Below are 25,438 nucleotides of genomic sequence, written 5' to 3'. Positions count from 1 at the left end.
GAAAGAGAGTGGAAAACAATGCTGGCTGCTACAGTGGCTGCAGTGGAATGGCAGAGATACCAAATACTTGAATATTTTGTGGAATATGATCTATTTCTGATAATTATTGTCAGAGCTAACTAGCGAAATAAAATTTAAATTTATATAAAAAGTTTGCAACTCACGGCCCTTTGCTTACAACATCAAACTTGTGTAGATTACTTTATCAATTAATGCTTTTGGCACTTACTGATGGCTGTCTCAGTTGCAAGATTAAACCCGTAAACACTTCTTCAGAACAGCTGAGATCCTGATCTGAGCTTTGTTCTGTGACTAGACATAAATTGCAGTGCAGATGCTTTATTCATTGCTACTTATTTTCTCTTAATTCATTCCAGAATACTTTGGCCCAGTGTATTTGGTGGGTGCAAATGTCATTGGGCTAGAAAATGGTGGTGAAGCGAAGGACTTCATAGTGCTTTTAAGTAGCTAGGAACTACCTTGGAGACAGTTGGATTGAACATCTTCTCCATTGGAGATATTGAGAAGTCATCTGGACATGGTCCTGGGCAGTTGGCTCTAGGTCACCTTGCTTGAGCAGGGTGGTTGGACCAGATCACCTCCAGAGGTCCCTTCCAGCCTCAGCCATTCTATGATTCTGTGAACTACTTTCAGATACTTGCCAGTTTCTTTCTTTAAATTCCCCAAATTGTGACCACCTGAATTTATACAAGTCCACGTGCTGAACTGCAGCTTATGCTTCTGTCTATGTGGCCTAAGTTTGTCTTCCCATTGGGGTTTTCATGAAGCTATGATGTGTGATGGAGCGTAAAGGTTTCAGGTGGGCATTTTCCTGACAGTGCCCACCTCTCCCCACTTCCCACCCCCCAACCTAAAAACCAATCCAAATCCACCAAGACAATTATTTCCCTTTTCACTTTGGTAATCTTTGAAAAAATTGAATCAGAAGAGAGTGCTGGATGGAGGTCATCTGACTTAAGCTACTTCTCAGAGCAGAGCATCTTCAGAGTCAGATCAGGTTTCTTGGGGAATTGTCCAGGTAAATTTCGGATTTGCAAGGGTAGAGATTCTGCCACCATTCTGGGCCCAAGTTGCCGTGTTTGTTACACTCTTCCTGAACATGCTGTTCCTTTGTGCTCAGCTAGAATTTCCCTTGCTTTGACTTGTGACTGTTTCTTCCTGAGCATCCACTGCATGCCTCTGAGGAGAGTCTGTCCCCAGCTACTCTCTATTCTTTCAGACAGGGCGAGACTGTTGAAGTCCACTCTGTCCCTTCACTTTCTCTTTTGGCTAAATAAGGCCAGTTCCCTTAGCTTTTCTTCACAGGTCACGTGCCTTCAGCCCCAACAGCCCTCCTCCACTCTCTGTCGTATTCATTAGTGTCACTCTTGTATTAGGGGACCCAAACCAGACACAATACTCCAGGTTTGGCCTCAGAAGTGACAGGTAAGGGGAATAATCACTTGTCTTGTCTTGCTGGTTACTCTAGAGATAGTGCAGTCAAATTGCCATTAGTCCACATCACTGCAGGACTACTATAAATTTTGCTATCTCCAAAGCAGGACAGAGTATGCTCGGATCAGTGGTCTTTGCAGATAGTATGTTCTTGTTCAGTGGGCAATGATACACCAGATTTCCTAAACAGTTGGCCATTGAGTCTTACAGGATACACAGTGTGTTCCTCTGCAAATCAATTTGGAAGCTGGCTTGAAGAGTCTCACAGACACTTCGTTCCCTGCACATATGTAATGTGTTTTTTCTGTGTTGTGTGCCTGGTGCAGGATATCTGAAATCTGTCACTTTGGAGTCTGTCGCTGTTCGTAGGTTTATTTGATTTACAATGTAAAGTGCTAAATGACTCTCATATTGAAGCATTGTTAGATCTTGTTTGGTTTAAAAAAAAAAAGGGCATTATGGTCATAAATTCAAGATACTAAGCTTTCTAGCTGTTTTTGAAGTCTCCGTTTTTCTCTACATGTCCTAGGCAAAGCAGTTGCTGCTTCAACCACACAGTTTGGTAATAAATACTAACAATTGGCAAGACCTCTATAATGTTAAACAAGACTTTTTTTTTTCATGTAGCATTTCTTCTGTAACAAAACATATTAGAGGTGCTTGCTTTCTGATTGCTGGGAGGCTGCCTGTATGAGCCCTGATCTGTGTAGTTTTGGCACAGTGGCTCAGCCTGCTGTGCGCTAACATTTATAAGCAGTCAAATGAAAGGGAAGCACATATTCCTGGCACCATGAGGTCAGTCTGGCAGAGGTAAGCTGCTTAAGTGCTTGAACATGCTGGCTTGTAGAAGTAACTTTCTGGCTTGGAAAGGATGAGTCTATGAGTGATGCAGAACTAGTGTGCACAAGTTTTTAAAGGAACTTTTGTTTCATCAGTGCTTCTTATCTGTCAGAAAATGGGCAGAATTGCATTCGTAAGTGCTTACTCACATCCTACATCCTTAAAAATAAGAGAAAAAAGAACGTCTGGATTGTGATAATAGGAAACCAGAGAAGGGATTTTAGTGGTTGGTTAGTGCATTTTTGTGGCTGGAAACATCCAAACACTGCGCAAACATAATTATCATTGCAAACAGAATATATGCAAATTTATAGCAGTTTTGTCCATGTTAGTGTATATTTTTTGTTTATTTGCTTCTCAGTCCTGTGTTATTCCAGGACTTGTCTCCTCGCTGCTTGATGTTCCTTTGCCTGATGAGTTTATGTATCCCTGGAGAATGAAAGGCAGAAACCAGTGATATTTGAGCCAAACAAAACAGAATTTGTCTCCTATCAAAGGTTAGAAAAGGGACAAACTTGCTCCATTTCTTTCTTTTTCTCCCTTCTCTCTATTAATAATAATAATAATAACAACAATAATGAAAGACCCAACTTCTTGATTGTATTGATTAAGCAGAAGCCTTAAGTCAGTTGAGGGCTAGAGACTTACACTGTCTATACCAGTGTAACTGGAATTGGAATCTCCCTTGGTTCTACTGCGTGTCATCTCATCTCTAATTTGGGAGATAAATAAATGATGGGATGTACAGTTTATTGGAGAAGAGATGTTTGGAGACAAGGCACAGTTTTTGGCCTCTTGTAACTGAGAGGCATAAGCTTTTTGCCATGTCAAATGTCAACTGTCGTGCCAGTGCATGTTTGTAGTATATTAAGCTACTTAAAATTGCACATTGCCTAAACTTCTGTACAATAAAGAGATTGCTTATTGTTCATGCATTGTTGAAAAAGGGAAGCCTTCCATCTCTTCAGAGTAACTATAACCAGGAAAAAAATGAACAGTATGATAAATGCAGTGTTTTTTAAACCGCTTGAGACTTGCTGACAGTGAGTGTTCAGCTTTGGTTTTGTTCAGTGTTCAAGATTATCCTCAGTGACTGACTTTTGATGGTCTTAGTAGACTGATGAGCCAGACATGTTGTCCTTGTGTGTAATGGACATGCTAGTTCTCTTCTTAGGTATGTGTTTGATGGAGTTTTCCTTGGTAGTTCAGATGATAAAAAAGGATAAAAGACTTTGACATTAAAAAAAGACCAGAGTTGCAGGCTGCAAGATAAGAGAGTTTGATCTAGACACACTTGTATTAAAGCCAATCAAAATCCATAACCTTATTTAGCAAAGAAAACATAGACTTTGGGCAGTAGGCATTAGATACGTGAAGCATGCTTTTCAAGTTTGGTCCGTTTATATGTATGCAGTATTTTTGTGCTGGTACCTCAGCGCCATTTAAGGGTAGGTTGGTCAGTGAGGTGCAAAGAATGATACAAATTATCTTTTTTTCTCATTTTTGGTTTGAAGCAACTTTACTACATCAACAGTAAAATAACATAATTCAGGTGATACTTTGTGGTAAACTATTTCTATTTTTATTCCTAACAGTACATCCTTTCGGGCTCTGATGACTTCAATTTGTATATGTGGAGGATTCCTCCAGATCCAGAAGCAGGTAAGTTTTTTGTTTTGGAAGGGAGTGGCGGGGGGTGGGGGGCAGGTGTCTGACAAATATTAGTTTGGGTTTGGGTTTTTTTTTCTTAAAAATTGCTCTTCGCACTCAATGTCTGAATCTAGCATTACTCTGATGAAAGCTGGATGGGGAGAGTTTACAAATGCCCAAGTCAGTCACCGGATAACAATGTCCAATGCTATTTAAATCTTTATCATACTAATTTTCTTTTTATTTCTCTTCTCATATAATGATCGTTTAAATCTTCTAGATGAGCTGATGAAGAGAAAGAGCTGTGGCTGGAGCAGGATGTGTCTTTCCTCCCTCCTGTCTACCAACTCAGCTGCTTCTAAGCTGATCTGAGTTCACTGAAGAACTTAGGATCTGTTACTAAGAAATTCCATCTGATAATGAAGCTTGCAGCATAAAATGGTGCTGGGTTCACAGGCTGCTCCTTACAGCTCCAGTGCATTGGCCTCTCTTCCCCTCTTTCTTTCCTCTTACACCAAAACTCTCCCACTGATTTCTAATGCAAAGCAGTTACGCTCTTCTACTTTCTGGATGGAGGAGCACTCTCAGCTGGGGGAAATGACCACTTCTGACTCATTTCTGACCCTTTCCCATGCTGGGGCACGCATGCTAAGCATATAGCACTAGCTCAACTCTGTGTGAAAGTATAGCAGAGGGGTGTTAGAGTAAAGAAAAGCAGCGATGTGTGTGGGATGTATCAGTAGTGTTGTAGACGCCATAGCTGATCAGTGCCTGATTTGATATCATCTAGTATTGTGTAGGGTTTGGCAATATGACACTAAGCCGTACAATATCAGCATATCTCTTCAGTTGAAGCAAATTGCTGTGCTCTTTTAGAATGGTTTTGAGTCCTGATTGAAAGACTCAAGACTTTAGAAAATGGCTCTGACAGTTTAAACTGTAGATTTTAGTGGTATTAAGTACAACCGAGTGCTATCCTGTGGTCTCAGGTGCTTTAGCAATAGTGAGAGCAAATTACAAGCTGCGTTAGAGGTAAAATGAAAATATTTTGTTTCATTTTCAAAGGCTGTTAATCACAGCTGTGTAATCCACAGATGAGAAGATGACTCGCCTCTGAAAGGTTTGGTTAACAGCAGTGTTTTGAGGAAAATGCCATTTGAATTTTGGATTGCTTATTTAATCAACATTTGATTTTGCAGTCCAGAAGTCCTGAAGATGGTCCTGCTAAATATACCAGTACTTTGTCTTTCTATCTTTGTGTAGGTTTTAAAGAGACTTCTCCCTGCTTTCCTTTTAACTTGTATTATTTCCTTTTACATTTGACACTGTTTTACTACTACTTGTGGAATTTCCTCTTAAAACAAAGGTTACATACATTTAAATTAGTTATTTATGTGCAAGTTTTTATGTATGGACTGTAGAATTACATTTTATGCCCATTACTATATTTGTCCCATCTCCGTTTTGTAAATTCTGGATTTGAGATTTTGGGTTTATCTGGCTTTGATGCTCTTGAAAACTTTTTTCGCAGGCAACTGCAGATGACAAACTTTTTATCTGGGACCTTTGCACAAAGAGTGACAGCTAGAATTACCACAAAACAATGTCATGTGTGTTTTGGTCAGTTTTCTTGTTGCAAGTTTACTGACACCCTTCCTCAAGTTACAAGAACCAGAAACATTTCAGTTACAAAATTAATTACTTAATGTCAATTGCCGTCAGTGATTGCTTAATGGGATCAGAAGATCCTGTAGTAGGAACCTGCATGTCTTAAGTCTTTTGTAACTTGAGCAGTTCTCTTATTGGAACATTTTAGCAAAATTCATGAACTTTGTTTTGTTAGACAAATATTTGGCTTCTGTGGCAAATAACTCATTGGCCATCGAAATCACCTGTGATAGGCTTATTGAAGATCTTCTTTTCTTCATTCAGCTCTTCTTGAAGGGTTGTGCCTGTTTTGAATGTGATGAAACATCCTTTCTTAAATCTCATCCTGTGGCTCAGAATAATTGTTGAGCTAGAGAGGTTGCTGTGCTTCTTTCTTGGAGAAGGAGTCTTGGTATAGGGATGTGGAGACCTTGGGAAGCTTCTGCTTCAATGGAAAACTCCTTGTTCTCATGTTCTAGCTTAAAATAGGAGTGTCTTTGGGTCTGTGATCTGAGGGGGTGGAATGCGGTTTCTCATTTAAAATGTTGTACTAACTAGACAGGGTGATGTAATGTCCTGTACTGTTGGTTGGTATTTTAAATAATATCTTTCTAACTGATTTCTACCTTCCGGTTGAATTCAGGCATTGTGTTACTGTAAATATTTATGATACAACTCCCTTAAATTATATCAGCTATTTGTGAATAACTTTTTTGCAAGTGTAAATCTTTTTACAGAGCTGCATCCTTAACAACAACTCGGAAATAGATTATTTTGCTTAAGTACAGGTGCAGCAAATACTAGCTATCTAATGGCTAGCAACATTACTACACAGAAGATGAAGTGGGAAGGAACACACCAGTCAGACAATTGCAAACATATTTCAAGTTGGAGGAATGCGGTTACCTGTGTTGGTATTTTGCCAGGAAAAAGGAACAAATTCTGCTGGTTTTTTTGCATATAATCATAATGTAGAGGTGTCCTCCTGGTAGGTTGTGTTGAGTCATTCCCTCTCAGCTGGAAACTCTGCCAGCGGTTTTGTTCGGTCCAGTTATTAGACAGGATTTACTTTGGGGCGGGGAGGTCTGTGAAAAAAGGTATTTCCTAAATTGCTTAGCAAGGTATTCTGTTGAAGAGTTTTACTGGCTGTCTCCCTCCACAATCTTACATTATTCTGAGTAGGCCAGGATTTCCTGTGCCAGAAGGTTGGTTGCTTTTTACCACCTTTTGTCCTTTCTTGAAGATGGAATAGTTTGCTCATTTTTCCACTTTCTTCTCCATCCAAGTACTACCCAGCTTTCCACTGTGCTTCAGAAGTAATTGCCAATTGTTTGGTGAATTTGTTAGCCAATTTCCTCTTTAAAGTATATATTTCAGTTTTCTTCAGAGGTGGAGTTTCTAGCAAATTTAATACATTGGTCTTGCAGAAGAAAAGCAGTCCTGAGTTTCCACAGCTTTTACTTGACTCCAAGGCAAGCTAGAAGCGAGAAGAGACATCAGCCCTACATGACCTGCCCAGCAAGACTGTTAACGTATAAGCACTTCAGGCAGTATTTAAACCTAACTCCTATAAACATGGTCTCTTAGCTGGTAAAGAATCCCTGTTCAAGACAGAACCTGACATGTCTTGTGAGGCAATAGAGGGCTTGGTAGACCAAATGTTTTGCAAAATGGAATTTACATTCCTCACCCACTACTCTGAATCATCTTTGCAACTCAGAGCTTGTCTCTTGCTTTTGAAATACTGCTCAAAGATGCTATGTGAGGGATATACTTATTTGTGATTGAGAAGGCAGTTGAGGATCCTTTAGTTTACATGAGCAGGCTGTCACCAAACTTCTGAAAACTTCACTAAATCAGAACAGCAAACTGCATTTCAAAACCTCTTTTAAATTCTCTTTCACTGTAACTGCTAGCAAGAAAGGGCCTGTCATTGTGGTCCAGTTACTAAACTCATTGCACCAATCTTCATCAGAACTGATGCAGTTTTTCTTCCCCTTTTTTTTTCTTCATTGGTCATTGTAAATGCAGACACCTCTGCAGGCTTGAAGAATTCAGCAACAAATCTTTTAATAACATTTGAACAGGGTTATCTCACTGGAGACAGCTTGTGGTTTAAGTTCTCAAAGTTCCAGCCTGATAAGTGAAGATGAATAATAGATGATTAAGTGTTTCTTAATGTCTTTAGCTATTTTTGAGATTCGTATATATGTGCACACAAGCATATATACATACCAGTTGGGTTGCGGGGGGGAAAGCCATCTGGCCCAATGGGGAGTATGCTCTGGAAGGTTTGTATTTTTAAAAAAATTTATTTTTGTGAGACGTGGTCTTGGGATCTAAACTGTTTCACTTTTAGGACTGTAGTTTGTCTCTTCCTTCAGGTCAGTGTTGACTGTAGTGTGCTATGGAACAGTGTTTAATTATCACAGCAAATAAGTGATGGGGCAGTGTAGAAGATGTTCTTATATCCAGTGGAATTTAGACTGGTTTCCATGTCATGTGGATTGTAATACCAGAAACACATAGAAATGTCCTGGCTTGATGGCATCTATCAGAAAACAAGGCAGTGTTGAGTGCTTTGTAGTGCTGTAGCCAAGTGGAAGAAGATTCAGCATTCATGAGTGTTTCTGTCACCATCCTTAGCGTGTTTAGTATGTAATTTAGCACTAGAAAGGTGAAGATAATGCTGAGCACCGGGGGAGGCTGGAAAAGCCTTAGTCCCCAGCAACTAGCCATTTGATTGTACTAAAGCTTCTTTCTCTTTATTGTATTGAACGTGTTTGCAGCTACCAGTACAAAATAAATGCACAGGCAAGCAGTTTTCACACCTCCATTAAAAAAAAACAAAACACCTCTCAGTTGTGTGATAATTTCACTTATTTTATTCCCTTTATGTTCAGAAAGCGTAGTTGTTGATGGTAATTTGCATGTGTGGTGGGTTGACCTTGGCTAAATGCCAGGTGCCCACCAAAGCTGCTCTATCACTCCCCTTCTCAGCTGGACAGAACAGAGGAAGTGTCACGAGGAGCTTGTGGGTCAAGATAAGGGCAGGGAGAGGTCGTTCAGCAATTACAGTCACAGGCAAAACAGACTCAACTTGGGGAAATTACTTTGATTTATTAGCAGTCAAGTTGGAGTAGGGTAATGAGAACTAAAACCAAATCTTAAAACACCTTCCTCTCACCCCTCCCTTCTTCCTGGGCTCAACTTCACTCCCAAATTCTCTACCCCCTCCCCCCAAGCGACGCAAGGGGATAGGGAATGGGGGTTGTGCTCAGTCCATCACACGTTGTCTCTGCTGCTCCTTCCTCCTCAGAGGGAGGACTCCTCACGCTCTTCCCCTGCTCCAGCATGGTGTCCCTCCCACGGGAGACAGTCCTCCACAAACTTCTCCAACATGAGTCCTTCCCACGGGCTGCAGTTCTTCATGAACTGCTCCAACCTGGGTCCCTTCCACAGGGTGCCGTCCTTCAAGAATAGACTGCTCCAGCCTGGGTCCCCCGCAGGGTCACAAGTCCTGCCAGCAACCCTGCTCCAGCCTGGGCTCTTCTCTCCCTGCCAGGAGCCTGCTCCAGTGTGGGCTTCCCATGGGGTTACAGCCCCCTTCGGGCATCCAACTGCTCTGGCGTGAGGTCCTCTACAGGCTGCAGGTGGAGATCTGCTCTACCATTAACCTCCACGGGCTGCAGGTGGATTTCCACTTCCCGTGGAGCTCCATGGGCTGCAGGGGCACAGCGTGCCTCACCATGGTCTTCACCAGAGGCTGCAGGGGAATCTCTGGTCGGGTGCCTGGAGCACCTCCTCCCCCTCCTTCTGCACTGGCTTTGGTGTCTGCAGAGCTGTTCCTCTCACATATTCTCCCTCCTCCCTCCAGCTGTGATTGCTGTGTTTCACTTTTTTTCCTCCTTGACGATGTTATCCCAGAGGCACTACCACCATCGGCCTTGGCCAGTGGCAGGTCTGTCTTGTGAGCCGGCTGGCATTGTGCTCTATGGGACATGGGGGAAGCTTCTAGCAGCTTCTCACAGAAGCCACCCCTGCAGCCCCCACCACTACCAAAACCTTGCCACACAAACCCAGCACAGCATGGTTCCAATAACATTGTAAAAACCATTGCGAACCTGTGCAGTTAAACACACCAAAAGAGCAATCTCCCTCAGACCAGGAGAGGGGACAGAGTGGAAAGGGTGTGCCAAAGTTTTTATTTCTGTAGTAATTTTATCTTAGCTTTCATATTGTTGTTCAGCTTTACTGGTGCTAATAACAGTGGGAGGGTTGGTATAGATAAGGCATAGATAGATACGGCAGATATTTAGCAGCAACAAAAGAAAGGAGAAAATATACATCCAAAAATAGCCAATTACCACTACAGCTTTTTGCATATTCTTTAGATGATTAAATATGAATTTTTTTTCTTTGACTTTCGGAACCTCTGCAGAGGTACAAGACCACCGCTGGGCTGGTTTTAGGTGTAGGCTAAGCAAAGTGGGTGATTGCCCGGAAGAGCAGGTTGTCTGAGGCAGGTGCTGACGCCAGCCCGCTGCCCCCTGTGCTTACACTAAGGCTCTGCAACGCCACGTTGGTCCTTTCTCCTGGCCTGGGAGGCGCAGGGTGGGTTTGAAGGTGACGAAGGAAGCAGTCTTTCTCTTGTAGTAGTGGAAGTCCTAAGCCGGAGTCCCCTGGTGCCCCTCCAAACTGTCTCCTCTTACCATGCGGGGAGGATAAAGGATCTTGGGCAGCCCTTGCTGTTCTCACCCCATATTTGATGTGGCCAAAATCAGTTTTGCCTGTGCTGCTGAGAAATCTTGAAGTTGCTCTGGCTGCTGCCAGATCTGGAGTCAGATTCCTGATCCCCCCTGAAGGGATGCTGCAGGGCCCTGTGCTCTCAGGGCAAGCGAGTGCTTGTGTTAAATCAAGCTTCTCTACAGATGGGTTTCTGAGGAGCAAAGCCGCCTGCTGGCATGCACTGTACAAAACAAATACAGGTGTGTGAGTGACCAGAGAGAGGCTTCTTGAGGAGTCTAGACATAATTTGCTGCACTGAAGGCAGAGGCCCTATATGCTATGCGTATTTGCTTGCATTGTGCTGTGTAATTGCTTTCCAAACTATGGTATCTCTCTTCCACTAGCACATGACGACCTCATAGGATTCAAATGCAGGGCAGTAGCCTACGGTCTAAAATGTGTCCTGGATTATTATTAATGAAAACTAAATTAATTTTAAATGAGCTTTCCACTGTAGTGCCAAGTACTACAATGAAATGGTATGCTATGGCACACTGGCAGCAGCTGCAAATATCTGGTTCTTCTCAGGAGTTTTTAGCACTTTGAGTAATTCACGAGGCTTGTATGAAGTTATGCTTTAGTCTGTGGAACATCTTCCTACCTTATATGAACAATCAGTGGGACTTCTTTTTCAGTGTCCAAGATAGAAAGGACTTCTTCTTAATGAGGTCACTTGATTCCTCCATTACAGAGCCAATGGAAGATTGTTCCTTATCCCAGCGAGTTCTTTGGCGCTTTGACAGGTTTTTTTAAATGTTTGGAACAACGCAGCTTCCATTAGTTTAGAGACTGTTCTACATTCTTACAGGATTTCTGTGCAAGGTCACTTTTCCTAATAATCTATCACTTCCTTTTTTCCCTTATCCTTCGAATAATTCATTCTTCTGTGTGTTTTTTTTAAACACTGCTACGTGTGGTGGAACTTGTGCATGGGAAGTCAGACTGCTATCCAAGTATCTTGCTCCCCTTCATTATGGTTTACTAGCATTTTTTAAAACATGTTGGTATGTACCATCCAGCATGTTCTCAATATGTGAAACGTCTCCACATTTGCATAAATATTTCTAAAACCACATAATTAACAAGGATTTCATTATCATAATATTTGAAACATAAAATTATAAAGCAAACCAAGAAGTAATCACTTTGGCAACTTAGTAGATGACTACTGCTTCAGAGCATTGTAGTATTCCTTCCTCCTGTCTGTATCGGAGCCTGTAGATATGCCTTGTGTTGCCATGGTATTCTTGTCAAACGTGTGTACGGGAAATCTGTTTTAAAATGTACACTTCAGATTCAGCCTTTTGTAAGTTATTTCTTCCAGCTGATCAGATATCATAGTAGGATATTTAAAGAATTTTTGGAGACTTTGTATTGCTCCTCTTTGGAACACTCATTTGCAGGGTGGAGAGGAAGAGGGATTTTTTCAACATTTCACTTTGTGTAAAAGCAGACCAAAACAACATCAAGCAGCACAGCTAGAACACTAAACCACTACTCAGATCTGATTTTAAGCATAGCCATTTTTGGAAAGTATTGCAAAACCAGCTAGTATATCTCCATCCCTTCCCTCCAGTGGTTAGAGGTTAGAAAGTTAGAAACCTTAAAGTCTTCAGAGGCTGATTATGCCAATTTTAGACTTTTTTGTGTATTATTAATAACACATATGTAAGCTAATGGCTTATGCACGTGGTAACTATCTAAGAATGTAAAAGCAGCCATGCTAAACCAGTTCCAGGACCTGTGCATGCCACTAAATTCAAAAGCAAATGAAACAACACGTCTATCCCCTAAAAAAAACCCCAAACCTCAAAAGCAAAATTTGAGTGTTGTTGGGATAGCAGAGGTCAGTTCTGCTGAAACAATACAAATAAAAATACTAGTTCAAGTGAAGACAGCAAAAAGAAATAGAAATTGTTACATGCAGAAAAGGAAGATGGCCTCAGGGATTTGAGCATCTTATGGCCAACCTACACTTAATGTACAGATGCACTTTGCCCCCCCGCCCCCAGCAGACATGAGCAAACTTAACTCACACTGTGAGATGGCTAGAAGCTGTATGGCTGCAGCTAAACCTCTGCTGGGAGACCAGGGGGATTCCAGACAAGTCTGGACACAGACATATATCTGCCACGCAGATACTCATGTAATATGATACCAACTTTGCTGGGCTACTATAAAGTGAAGGGACTGCTGTGAGGATAAGGATGTAGAAGGCTCTGCATTAAGCACTTACTTAGAGACATTGCTTAAGCACATAGAAGTTGGTAGACTAAAATTGCATGAGGCAGGGGGTTGTCCAAAAATGAGGTTCTGGGGTAGACTATTATATTTGACACAAAGATTATCAGAGTATTGCTAGAGTCCATTCTTTTTGGTTTAAATGATTAAAACCTCTTGTACTACTGGAAAAAAGCTAACTGCTAGGACTTGTGATTGTAGTAATCTGCTCCTAGGGGACTTTTCCTGTAATTGGGCAGTTAGTTGTTTTAAGGGCCTTTGTAGGGAAGTTCACCTTCACCCTTAAGAGGAGTGAAGTATGTTCTAGAACTGGGCAACCTGTTCCAATGTCTCGCCATCCTCATTGTAAAAAATTTCTTCCTTATAGCCAGTGGAAGTCTATGGTCTTTCAGCTTAAAACTGTTGCCCCTTCTCCTGTCACTACAGGCCTTGGTAAAAAGTCTCTCTCTGTCTTTCTTATAAGCCCCTTTTATTGAAAGGGTCTCCATGGAGCTGCCTTTTCTCCAGTATGAACAGCCCTAACTCTCTCAGCCTGTCCTCCCAGGAGAGGTGTTCTATCCTTCTGATCATTTTTGTGGCCCTCCTCTGGACCCACTCTAGCACGTCCATGTCTGTCTTGTGCTGGGGAACCCAGAGCTGGACACAGTACTCCAGGTGGGGTCTCATGAGAGAAGAGTAGAGGGTGGAGAATCACCTCCCTCGACCTGCTGGACACGCTTCTTTTGATGCAGCCTGGGATACAGCTGGCTTTCTGGGCTTCAGACACTGCCTGAATTTGACTACAGCCTAGGGAGAGCTGTGTTCTAGACATTGCATGCTGTGCACTTTTCATCCAGTGCTCTTAGTGTATCGATAAATGTTTAATGCCAGAAGACAGTTCTGGCATTAAATAACTGTTTTCACTGTTTTACTAGGAAAATAACATGGGTTAATTCACGCTGCTGACAGTACCACAAAAGGCCAGTGACTGACTTGGAAATGCAGCCCAAGATATTGGTGCCCTAAATTTGTATTTCATCTCTTTGCTTATTGTGTCTCTAACTTCTGACTCTTATGTAAGTGTTTTGTAGGGCGTATTTCTTCTTTTGTACTGAATTCAGGCAGCTAGAGTCCATGGATAGTTGAAACTTGTTTTAGGCATTACTTACAGACTTGGAAACATCTCCTAAGCAAATTGTCTCTTCATTCCCAAGGCCCTCTTCCTGGAGCATTTGTCTGCTAGGTCAAGATAAATGCATTGAGAACTGGACTTGATGTAACCATCTACCATTGGCTTGATAGATGCAATTGGATTGACAACTGTGATTTGGCTGGAAGGAATGCTGTGGGAGTAGGGCAACTTGCCATCAGCCTTAAATGTGGTCATGAATGTCTAGCAGGATGAGCAGAATGAAAGGACGTGAGGAATCTCATAAAATGGAAAAGAATATCAAGAGACCCCAATTTGGCATTTAATGAACTTAGTCTCCAATCAGTTATTTCTCAGTCAACTTTGCTTACACTGCTGAAATCTTGCTCCAGTGGCAGAAGGCAGAACTTATCTCTGAACCTTCACAGAAAATACAAGTGTACCAAAATAAGAGAACTGTTCCAGTAGCTCAGTCTGAATGCAGTTTCAATGAACATATTTAGAAGTTAACTAGAGTGATAGTCTCCCTTTCAAGTTTTCATACTTTTAAATGAGCCTTCATTCTATATACAAAGTCTTTAAAATGGCCATGCATTTTGGTCCTTGGAGTTATTCAGCATCTCTTTTCCCTTCTTTCAGGCACATTATCGTTCTATCCCAAAGTGCCATGAAACTGCAGTTTGGTCTGCAAAAATTTATCTGTGCAAATGGCACACTTTCCAGAAGCAGTTAGAAGATCTGTCTGTGGATTTTTAGGAGTTGGATGACTCCTCATTTCTAAATCCTTACCATGGTTTGTACACCATGTACACATCAGTCTAGTCTTCTGAGTGGAGTTATAATGAGTGGAAGGGATAGAGTACTTTTTCTAAGAGGAGGGGGACTGAACACAAGCTCACTAGCTGCAGTTCTTTATCATTTATGTAACCTAACAAATGGAAGGTGATATAGGAACGCCTTTTTTCTTTTTTCTTGACCCTTCTATCTTCCTACTCTTCAGTGTTAATGCAAGTTTTCCTTTAGGAAATGTGCATTGCAGGAGAACTCTGACTCTGTTTTAGAAGACAAATTGTTCAACTTTGGACTTAGGGCTTAAACCAGCAGCTGAAAGAGCTCCTGTTGAGGACAAAGAAGGATAGCAAACATCTTCATCAAGAAGAACATAAAGTTTACTTGTTTAGTGTTAGGACAACTATAAGTAGCACAGAAGCTAATGAAATTATTTTAACTTCCTGTAAGATGTGCTTACGACCTTTAAAGTTGTAAATAGGAAGATTGTTTTCCTCTGAAGTGGTTTTCAATTTTTACTTACCCTCTTTTAAAAGTTTTGGTTTCTTTCACTGAAGATGTTAATCATAGCATGTTGATTGACACTTGTTTATTCAGATACACAGATGTACTTTCTAACTAATCTATGGTTTTCATTGTGTAAATCTATGAATATAAAAAATTACTGTTTCTTGCTTTTGTGTATAGACCTTGTAAGAGTCAATGACCAAGCAGAAAAGTTGTCTGGCTTCTGTTTTGAGTTTTACCATTAGCATTTACAAAAGCATTCCACTTCAGCTAATTCCCTGCCTTGTGACAAAGAATGATATAACACACTGATCAGATGTGTTATTTCAGGTCCCTCTCTAAGCTTGATTCACAGAAATACAAGTTGTTACAGATCCCAGTCTAGGGAAGGCTATGCTAGGTCCAGCTGTAATGCAGTAACTCAGGTTAACGGCCTTGAAGATTGCCTCCTTTAGATTCCTACCCATCAGACTAGAGTCAACTGTGACTGTAATGAATTGCTGATATAAAAAATACACTTTTTTAGCTAGTAGCAAATAGCTATTAAAAAAAGTCAACCTCTTTATTTGTCTCTGCTTCAAATTTACAAACTGTGAGTAGTGTTATGCCTTAGGCACTATGGTTTCACTGGTGATTTCATTAAGTGTGTATGTTGTTCTTATTCACATACTTGTCATATTAGGTCAAAAACCTTCATTGTTTAGATAGTTGAACTAAAGCTAGCCTCCAAGTCCTAATTTGCAGGAAGGATGCTTTTCATCAAACTCGCAGCTTTTCATAGGAGCATTGCTCATAAAATTGGAATTCTGCAGCCAGCACAGGCCTTCAGATATTGCAAAATAAAGCTGAAACGCATTGTCAAATATAATATGACTTTCAAATTATTATGAATGAAAGCAACATGAAGATTTAATTATTCATTTTAGTGTGTGCTTGTTTTTCCCCTAGGTGGCATTGGCAGGGTTGTCAATGGTGCTTTTATGGTATTGAAAGGTCATCGGTCAATTGTAAACCAAGTCCGGTTTAATCCTCACACTTACATGATCTGCTCTTCTGGCGTTGAAAAGATTATAAAGGTAAGATTAATTACGAGAAAACGTACTCTTTTGGTATTTAAGGAAGAAATGTTTTGTTTCGCTCAGCATCGTTCCTTTCCACAACCATCCTGTCTTCTCATCCTTATTCTTTTGTAAAGTGGTATGTCTCATTTGCTGGCTAAACCCATGCAGATTTTTAGTTGGGCATTTCAACTTTAAACTCCATTTCAATTTTAAAGGCTTTAGTGATAATGGATAAGATCAGAATTTCCTGGATTTGTACCTTGAAAAAGGAAATTTTTTTTAGTTTCATTCCATACATAACTGAAGTATCATGCAAACAGTACTTCTCAGGAGAGTCTGGTCACAGCTGTAACGTGATCTCCTAAGACTTAGAAAACTTTGGGCTAAAATTTGATAAAAATCTCATAAAAGAGTATCACTGAGCCTTAGACTAGCCTGACCTAGCTGATTTTGGCCCAAATCCTGTCTCAGGAGCCCTTCTATAATTTTTGTACACACTTCTGCATTGAATCAATTCAACATACCTTTCTGTGGCTTCCAGAGGAAACAGGACTCTTAATACCTTCCACAATATGTCTTTTCTGAGTCCTCTAACAATGTACGGTATTTTTAGAAAGTTTCTGCCTTTTTATGTGGAATGTAAAGAGATAACAAACTTTGTTATCTTCTGAAACTTTCTTTCCTTAAGGAAAGACAGCAAATATTGTGGGAGCAAGGCAGAAACTTTTTTGTGACTTCTAACAGCAGAGGTTGAGGGCAGGGAAGCAGAGGATTATGCTGCACTAATGTACTTTGCATTCTGCTGGGTTAGAAATTTTGCTAAAATTTATGTCTATCAACAAGATGGAAGAAACCAGAACCATTTAATTTTTAAGTAGGATAATGAGAACTGATGCTTCTTCTAAGTGTTTGTTGAATGACTTCATAAAAGTCTTACCTGCATGTGGCTATAAATGAGGTTGGTTGAGTGTTAGTAAATGCTTTAGTCAGCTATAAGTTGATTGAATGAACTTGTCCTGCGAAGGAATGTTTTTGTGGTCTGTATGGACCAGAACTGGCCCAAAACCCTGGGACCATGGCCCAGTGCCCAGCTGCATCACTTGCATTACAGCTACTGTCAGCATTTGGGTTCTGATTGTAGTTCAGCTTTCCTTATCTTCTGTCTTCCACTGGTACTTTAGTTTGCTTTGTACTTTTTTCTTCATCTGTGTCCCTCTGACAGGTTTGATCACAAATCTATCAAATACAAGCTTTGAACAAAAATGCATTGAACAATCTTAGCAGCTCACTGATTTTTCAATTTCCAAGCAGTCAAACTGCCGCTGTTTAACAACAGTTTTGCCAGAGGCTTTTTTTTTTTTTTTTTTCGCTTTGGAAACTTGATTCACACAGCCTGAATTCTCCCTTTTGGATTTTAGATCTGCTGACCCTTCACCCTGTGAATACTTCCTGCATGAGTGTGCTTAGACTGTTGGATTAGCATTGGTATAAACATCCCCTGTGTTGCTTTTGTGTACTTCTGCTAGGGTTTTGGGGGGGAGGGGAGGGAGGTCTTGCCTAGTAATTAAAAGGTTAGTTCGATTAAGGCTCCAGTTCCAGGTTGTGCAACTCTTTCAAAGACACCTCTGCTTGAATGCTTCCTTAGAAGAGAACGCCTGTTGTGTCGCAGTATGTGCAATGGAACTCGTGTAGCTGCTTTTAAGGAACAGAATTCTCCAAACATTGCAAGCTAGAAACAAATTAAGGGAAAGGTGTTTAATGTATTAAGTTTATTAGCGAGCCAAAACTTCTTACCCTTTTATTGCATGTCATTTTGTCTCAGTTTGTAATGTGCCTTGTTTGGGGATCAGGTTGTTTTAAGGTTTGTATCTTGTCTGATCTGCATGACTTCACTCTTTAAAGGTTCTGTCTCAGTGAACAGTGGTTTGCAGGTGACCATGCAATGGTGGCTTCTTCTTCATTCCAGCTACTTCTACAGATAGGTGGGAGGCTAGTAACTGCCACTAGCAGAAGGGCAAAACAGGAGAAACACCACCAGCAGGTCTAAGGTGCTATTTACTGCATTAAAACCAGCTGGGAACACAAGTTCTTCCCTTGCATGGCCATCTTTCTTTCCCCCAAATAAACGCTTGATGCGTTTGCTCAGGGATGTTGAGATGACAAGAGGAAGAGCCATAAATAAAAATTATAATTAGGGGTTTTTTTAATTTTATGTTTTCTTGTTTTCTTGATGTGTGTTTTTTTGTTTTAATCAGCTCCTAAAGAAGTGTCCTTCCTTTTACTGTCCTTCAAGTGTCTTTTAAACATCTTTCTGGAATGAAATCACAGAAGATAACTTTACTGTGGTTAGCTGGTATTCCATTCCCTCAATTGTAGAAACTCTGTGGTGAATTAAAAATGTGGATGCAAGTAGTTGTTTGTTGGAGCCCTTAATTTTTAGACTTAAGTGGCCTTAATTTAGTGCTGCTAGAAGGGAAGAACTGATAGCACCGGCATCAAGGCACGATACAGACAAGCCTTTCAACAATTTTATGTGTTTCTGCCAACACACTTGCTATTTTAGTGCTGATTACAATTGAGAGAGATACAAATTCATCTCAGGCCTAGCCCTGCTGAGATGAGTAGTATTCACAAGAATGATTTTTACCTTTGTGGTTATGTTTTTTTTGCTTAATTTTATTTTGTTGTAAAGTACCCGCAAGACAATTCAGTAACTCAGTGATTTAGGGTTTGATTTCTGCTAGGACTGAGAATACAATCGATAAGATGGGGGTGGTGTGAATATGCAAGTGAGGAGGTTTCAGAGACCTAAAATGAGAGTCAACAAGCTCATTAAAAAAGGGTACTAGAAGCCTTGACTTCAGACAGTGTGTGCTGGACACATGAACCCAGATGAATTGCTCATTGCCCTCCATTTCAGAAACCTGGACCTCAGTAAAATTGTATGGAAAAGCACAGCTGTGGACTAAAATTGTCATTTGCAGCAAGCATTCACCAGGAGGGCTAAAACAATATAAAATAGAAAAATACCACTTTTTCCCTCCGTTAATTGTGTGAGACACTGGGATGTGCTGGCAGGAAAACAAATTGCATTGCCGGGGAAATAAATGAGACATTCCCTCTGATGTGTAGGGCTTAGAGGAGGGCCATGGAGAATTATGCAGTTAGAAGACAGTTCCAGAAAAAATGAAATAGATAACGTACGTAAGGATTTTCAGAAAGAAATACTGTTTTGTACTGGAAATGGAGTACTGTGTAACTGAGCACAACTGTTGTAGGTTCCATTTGTTTAAAAATCATCAGTATATCAAAGATAGCAAAGTCTATTTGCCCATGTTGCTATGGTGACAGATTAATGTCATTGTGGCTAGCTGCCTCTGCCTAATCAGATAATCCAATATAGCTGGTTTTAATTATTCTCACGCTATGGGCATAGCTACTTTTTTGTTTTAAAATTTGGGGGTTTGCCACCATGGAACACAAGCAATTCAAAGATGCTCTCTGAAGCATCTCTGCTGAAGCAGAGAACCAGTTTTGTACTCCCCTTTTCTGTTACTCTTCCTGTTTTTATATCCATACTCGGGGCATCAGTGAGTAATGTTCAGCTCCTTAATCCTCTGACAGAGAAAGAACTTCTTGATAGATTGTTGCTTCAGTGAGATGATTTGCCAACTTTCTCCAATTTGCTCACATTCTTCCTCGACATGGCATCAGTCAGAGCATGAGAAAAAGGCAAAGGCATGCCATTTACAAAGAAGCCCGTTCCAGATGCCTCAGAGAGCACTGGACCAGTTGCTGCCAGTTTAAAGATTTCCCAGTTCTGCCAAGGATAGATTCTTAGTCTGCTTTCTTTCCTTGACTCTGTCAGGCCCTCATACTCCTTTATAGCAAAATGTCTAAAAATTAGGAATATCGATCTCCAGGGACATCTGATCGTGTGCAAACAGGTATTCATCCTGAATTCCCTTGACTTCTCTTCATGATTTGTTCCTTTGGGAACAAATCTGTCTTGGAAGGGAAAAGCCTCACTATGGACTCTCTGTAGCTATCTTTTCAATAGTTAACACTGCTGTATTTTCTCTGATATTTGCAGAGTGAGCAGAAAGAACTGGTAACGCTATCAAGGATGTGGAATCTCTATGTGCACGCTTTACGTACCTTTTTAGATGACTTTTCATTATAAAACAGACCTTTCCCAGAGAGACTTCAGAGCAGACTACCTTTCCTCCATTTATATTTGTTCATACAGAATCTAAGACTTTTCTAATTCTTTTGCTTAAAAAAAAAGTTTTACAAAACCCTGTAGTCAATCTAAAACGGCTAAGACTATTTGAGGAAGGGGCATGCCAGCCTGCTTGACCTGGCATATAGTATGAAGCACTTACAAGAATGTATATGCTTCTTAAATACAAAATTATCTGATCTACTTGCTGAAATGCTCAGTAGTGGGATAAGGAGGGGAAAAGATCTGATGAACTGTGAGAGAAGGTACTGAACATGTGCTAGTTAAATCACCAAGAAGGCAGCAACTCAGAACAGTCCTTCAAGCAAGTAGAGTTCTATTCTTCTCTTCAAAAACTTGGCGTATCCCCAAATCAACAATGTCTCACGCATCCGCTGAGAGAATACTCTTTCCTAGGTTGTCTTTAGGAAGTGGAGCATGGGAAATAATTAGAGGATTGTTCTCTTGGTTAAGTATGGTCAGTGGAAGCTTATACAAAGTGGGCTTAGGTTGGGTTTTGTTATCTTTATCCAAACCTGATGCTCGTTCCTCAAGCTATGTGTCTAGTAAGTGCCATGCTTGAATGAAGCAATGGAGACTGTCTTCAGTCTGGTTTCAAGTATTGTATTAATGAACTGTGCTAGAAGAGAATTTTCTTAAGTACTACAAATAATAAAACAAGCAATTAAGTACAAATAGCAAACACACCTTGATATTGAGGCCTGTTGCTAGGAACAGGCTAATGTAATGCAGTGTAAAATTCCTTTGCCTTTGCTCTGAAAGGCAGCTTCATGATTGCCATACACAAAAAGGTATATCTGCAGCCCACTTTAATTTTGGTATAACGTCTTTTTTATTGACATGGCCAGATCATGTGAGGAAGCTCTGTTAACCATAAATTACAGAGGATGGAAAGTAAAGGCAATTTACTTTAATTTTATTTGGGAGAATTCCAGAATAAAGGTTACCTGTACATCTGAAATTTGGCTGTGCTGAACAAGTAGCTGCAAGATAATTTATTTCGATTTACTTCCAATATTAAAGGTGTAAGGTCTTACTGTACACTGTTGAAAATCTCTGTGAACACAGAACTACTGGCATTCTCGTGTGCTTTTTTTATAGTGCTTGTCATGGTAGTATCAGATTATGTTGCTTGTGTTAACTACACGTGTGAGATAAGTGCTGCTTATCCCATTTTCACAGGCAAAAAAATCTTTTTGTTAGCAGTTTTGTCTACTTGGAACAAAACTAGACTAATTTCTGTTGGGAAAGGAGTTAGATGTTTTTGCAAAAGTTTATCCCAAAAGGCCAACCTGGTATAGACAGCTGGCGTAGAATTTTTTTCCCTGGGCTTGTTAGAGTGGTAAAACCAAAGCATGACTGAAATCAGTTATTTTATAAGCAGAATGTTAAGGCAGTATTGTGAATAAGCTACATACTAGCTCTGCTTACAGTAAGTGTTGTGCATCACATTAACCATCGATCTAGAATAAATTGATAGTGGTTGTCCAATGAGTGCCTTAATCATATTGCCCCCGAATCTGTGAGTAAAACTGAGAAAGGTGAAGAGATCCGACTATTATGTTCGCTATGGATTACCAGTTTCTTAGAGGTATTGGTAGATCTTCTTTGGGGCTTTTGGTTTTTTTTTTTCTCTTTTCCCTTCCACACTGGGAAAACTGAGGGAAGGCTAGAGGGACAACACAGTCAAGGCTGTTCCTATTGGTGAAATCATTATGCTTTGCAATGTTACCACCTCTCTCCATTTCAAAAGTAGCTTTTGGTAAAATTCTTCTCCTTCACCTTTCCCCACTAACTAAAACTGCCGCTGTATCTTGAGAGGATGTTGGGTGCTTTCTTTCCTTCATGACTGTTCCCTAAAGGGAGTAAGTGCAGCTCTGCTTTTCACCTCCATACATTCAGCTCCCTGCCTGCTGACAAGGTGTGACTGACTATGCAGCTGGATGAAATGTTACTGTACATCACTGGCACAAGCAACTCTAGTTTCCTGGGAAACAAGTGCCTTTATTAGTGCCAAGACTGTATTGTAGGCAACAAACTATTCTTACCATTAGTGAGTAAGCATCCCCTATTACATAAAAATAAAGCCCTGCAATTTGGGAGAAATTATTACACAATGAAATACTGAAATGATGGATAATCTGCAGCGTGAGAGCTTTTAAGTTCTGGATGGGTGAAGTAGATGCAGGAAAACCACATTTGTAAAGGGGGAGAAAAAAACCCCTGGAATCTCTGGAATACTTGTAAGTATGGGTCTGAGGGGTAAAAATTAATAAAAACTATCTGCAACTTGCAATTGTTCTGGGTATTTGCGCTACTGTTCTATTTCAAATGCTTATAATAGTTTATAAATTCAAAGACTTTTTTTTTTAATTTTCTGTTACAGATCTGGAGTCCTTACAAGCAGCCTGACTGCACAGGGGATCTGGATGGTAGAATTGAGGATGATTCGCGTTGCCTCTACACTCACGAAGAGTACATCAGTCTTGTGTTGAACAGTGGTAGTGGTTTGTCCCATGATTATGCCAACCAGTCAGTCCAGGAAGATCCACGGATGATGGCCTTTTTTGACTCCCTGGTGCGCCGGGAGATCGAGGGCTGGAGTTCTGACTCAGACAGTGACCTCAGTGAGAGCACAATCCTGCAGCTCCATGCAGGAGTAAGTGAACGCTCTGCTTACAGTGAGTCGGAGTCCTCCGCCTCTTTGCATCACTCCCCACCACATGCGGCTGAAGAGTCTGATGAAACAGCATATAACTTAAGGGCCTTAAGATCAGCTGAATCCCCCTCTGCCAGAGAAGACGTGGCTTCCCGTCAGCAGAGGCTCTCTGCACTGAGAAAGTATCAGGATAAACGTCTCCTGGCCCTTTCCAATGAGTCTGACTCTGATGACAATACCTGTGAGGCAGAACTAGATACAGACCTTTTCCCACGGCCACGGTCCCCGAGTCCTGAGGAGAACGAATCCAGCAGTTCCAGCAGCAGCAGCAGTACAGAAGATGAAGAGGAACTGAATGAACGACGCACATCTATGAGGCAACGTAATGCACTGAGGCGCCAACAGAAGGTGCAAAAGGAGGAAAGGACTAGCACTAACACTGAGACCGTGACCCCCTACATAGGTGAGGACATCTATGATTACCCCCAGATCAAAGTAGATGATCTTTCTTCTTCCCCAGCTTCTTCGCCAGAAAGGAGTTCAGCCAACAAAGAAGTTGTCAAGGAAAGGACGTCTCCTTGTTCAGACAGTGAATCAGTGGAGAGAAAGATTTACAAAGCTTACAAATGGCTTCATTATTCCTACATATCGTATTCAGCTGGTAAAGATGGCGAATCCTCCAGAGGAGATGGAGAGAATGACGAAGGGAAACCAGGAACTAGTGGAAGGCACAGTACAGCACACTCGCTAAATAAGGAAGATGCTAGGAACTTGAGTTCGGTAGTTCCTCAAGGTTCCCCAGCTCTTTCTACTGAAAGCCACAACAAAGAAACTTTAAAAGAACGTGGCTTGATAGAAAATTCTAGTAATGGTCAAGCTCATGAATGTGACAATCAACGGCGGATGGAGGATCAAGAAAACACATCTGAAGACACTAGCAGCGGAGGTATAGAGCATTCTTTTGAGACTAAAAAGCTCAACGGAAAAGCTAACTGCAAAGGGCTAAGTAGTTGTACTGAAGATCCTTGCGGTCAGACTGCAGGACTTGTGGAACAGAAAAATAATCAGAACTGTCAACCAGCATCAAGCCATCACTCACTGGTCCCTCCGTTCTCTACTATTGCCATGTGTAGCATGTCGGGTCACTGCTCGAGAAACCAGACTGATGACAGTGAGGAGAGGAGCCTCGACACGTCCTGCGTTAACCACAATAACGGCCACTTGCATCTTCGCCCTTCATGCTTCAACAATGGACAGAGTTTTGGAGAGCAGGAGACTGTGATGCAAGGACTACAGGTGCACTCAAATGCTGATAATGGCAACCTTGTACAGATGGGTGTGACCTTGCACAAAGACTGCTGCCTGTCTGAAATGGACTCCAACAGCTACAATGTGAGCACAAGAGAGGATACTGCTGACTTGCACCCTGCGGGCAGTGAGAGCACTCAATCTCTCGGAGGACTGAAAAGACACAGAGCGGAGTTGGAAGATGCAGATTCAGAGAGTTCATCCTTAGAAAAGAAGTTAAAAACATGATAAATGCAAATGTCTGTCGTAGTGTGCACTCTCTCAAAAAAAAAAAAAAGAGAAGGAAAAAGAAAGTATTAAAGGCACATAGAGCTTGGGTCTGAAACATTGCGTTTGATTCTCCATTCCATTCTTCAGTGGGTCTGTTTTAGATTGCCAATGGTTCATAATGTATAAAAATCCAACTTACTCCTTAATGAGACTGAGTCTAGTGTACCCATACAAGGTTCTGTTTAAAGTAAATCCTTATTAAGACGGTTGACTGAATTATTCTTGTGTGAACATGTGTCGTTTGTTCAGCCAGCCAACCAGGATGACTGCTTTAAGTTTTAATTGTTCTTCTAAGAAGGAATTTTTTCCATACTGATACTTACTACACATTACAGGCTGAAGAATGATTGAATTAGATCACACTGGTGGTAGCTTGGGGTGTGTTTCTTGTTGAGGAAAACAGGGAAGAAACCTTTCTGGGCCCTGTATTCTGCTTAAGAAACTAAAGAAATGCAACCATTAGTGGGAGGATATTTTCAGGACTGGCTGGTATCTTTAGAGATGATACTTCATAAAGCACTTGCTTCTGATACAGTTCAATGACATTATTTTTATGCCAACAAAAAAGCTATCAGAAATGAGCCTCGTTCCAAAATCAACTTTAGATTGTTCCCATGGTGACATTCAATTTTGTGGATTTTTTTTTTTTAAGAAATGAACTGAATAACACAGTGTCATCACTATACTAAAATGTTTGTCAAGAAGAAGGTATTATGCTGTAAGGCCTCACTCTAACCAAGGGCTATTAAAAATCAGGCATTGAAATATGTCTTTCTGTGAGCTTAACATTATTATTATTATCATCGTCATTATCACCACTGTCATTATTATTATTATTATTATTATTATTA

General features: G+C 40.8%; 1 protein-coding gene across 1 annotated transcript in view; it reads left to right on the top strand.

Moving 5' to 3' along the window:
- DCAF5 (DDB1 and CUL4 associated factor 5) overlaps positions 1 to 24,545 on the top strand; it is a 66,551-nt gene extending 42,006 nt beyond the window's left edge. The window contains exons 6-9 of the mRNA XM_010287176.1: positions 3,891 to 3,957; positions 15,995 to 16,122; positions 22,737 to 24,039; positions 24,091 to 24,545. Of these exons, the coding sequence (XP_010285478.1) occupies positions 3,891 to 3,957; positions 15,995 to 16,122; positions 22,737 to 24,039; positions 24,091 to 24,545 (1,953 nt within the window). The remainder of the gene's footprint in view (positions 1 to 3,890; positions 3,958 to 15,994; positions 16,123 to 22,736; positions 24,040 to 24,090) is intronic.
- The last annotated feature ends 893 nt before the right edge of the window (positions 24,546 to 25,438 follow it).

Source organism: Phaethon lepturus, unplaced genomic scaffold (assembly GCF_000687285.1).
Source record: "Phaethon lepturus isolate BGI_N335 unplaced genomic scaffold, ASM68728v1 scaffold3545, whole genome shotgun sequence".
NCBI classification, from domain to species: domain Eukaryota; kingdom Metazoa; phylum Chordata; class Aves; order Phaethontiformes; family Phaethontidae; genus Phaethon; species Phaethon lepturus.
The sequence above is the reverse complement of the archived record's forward strand: the minus strand, read 5'-3'. Positions and strand labels throughout refer to the sequence as shown.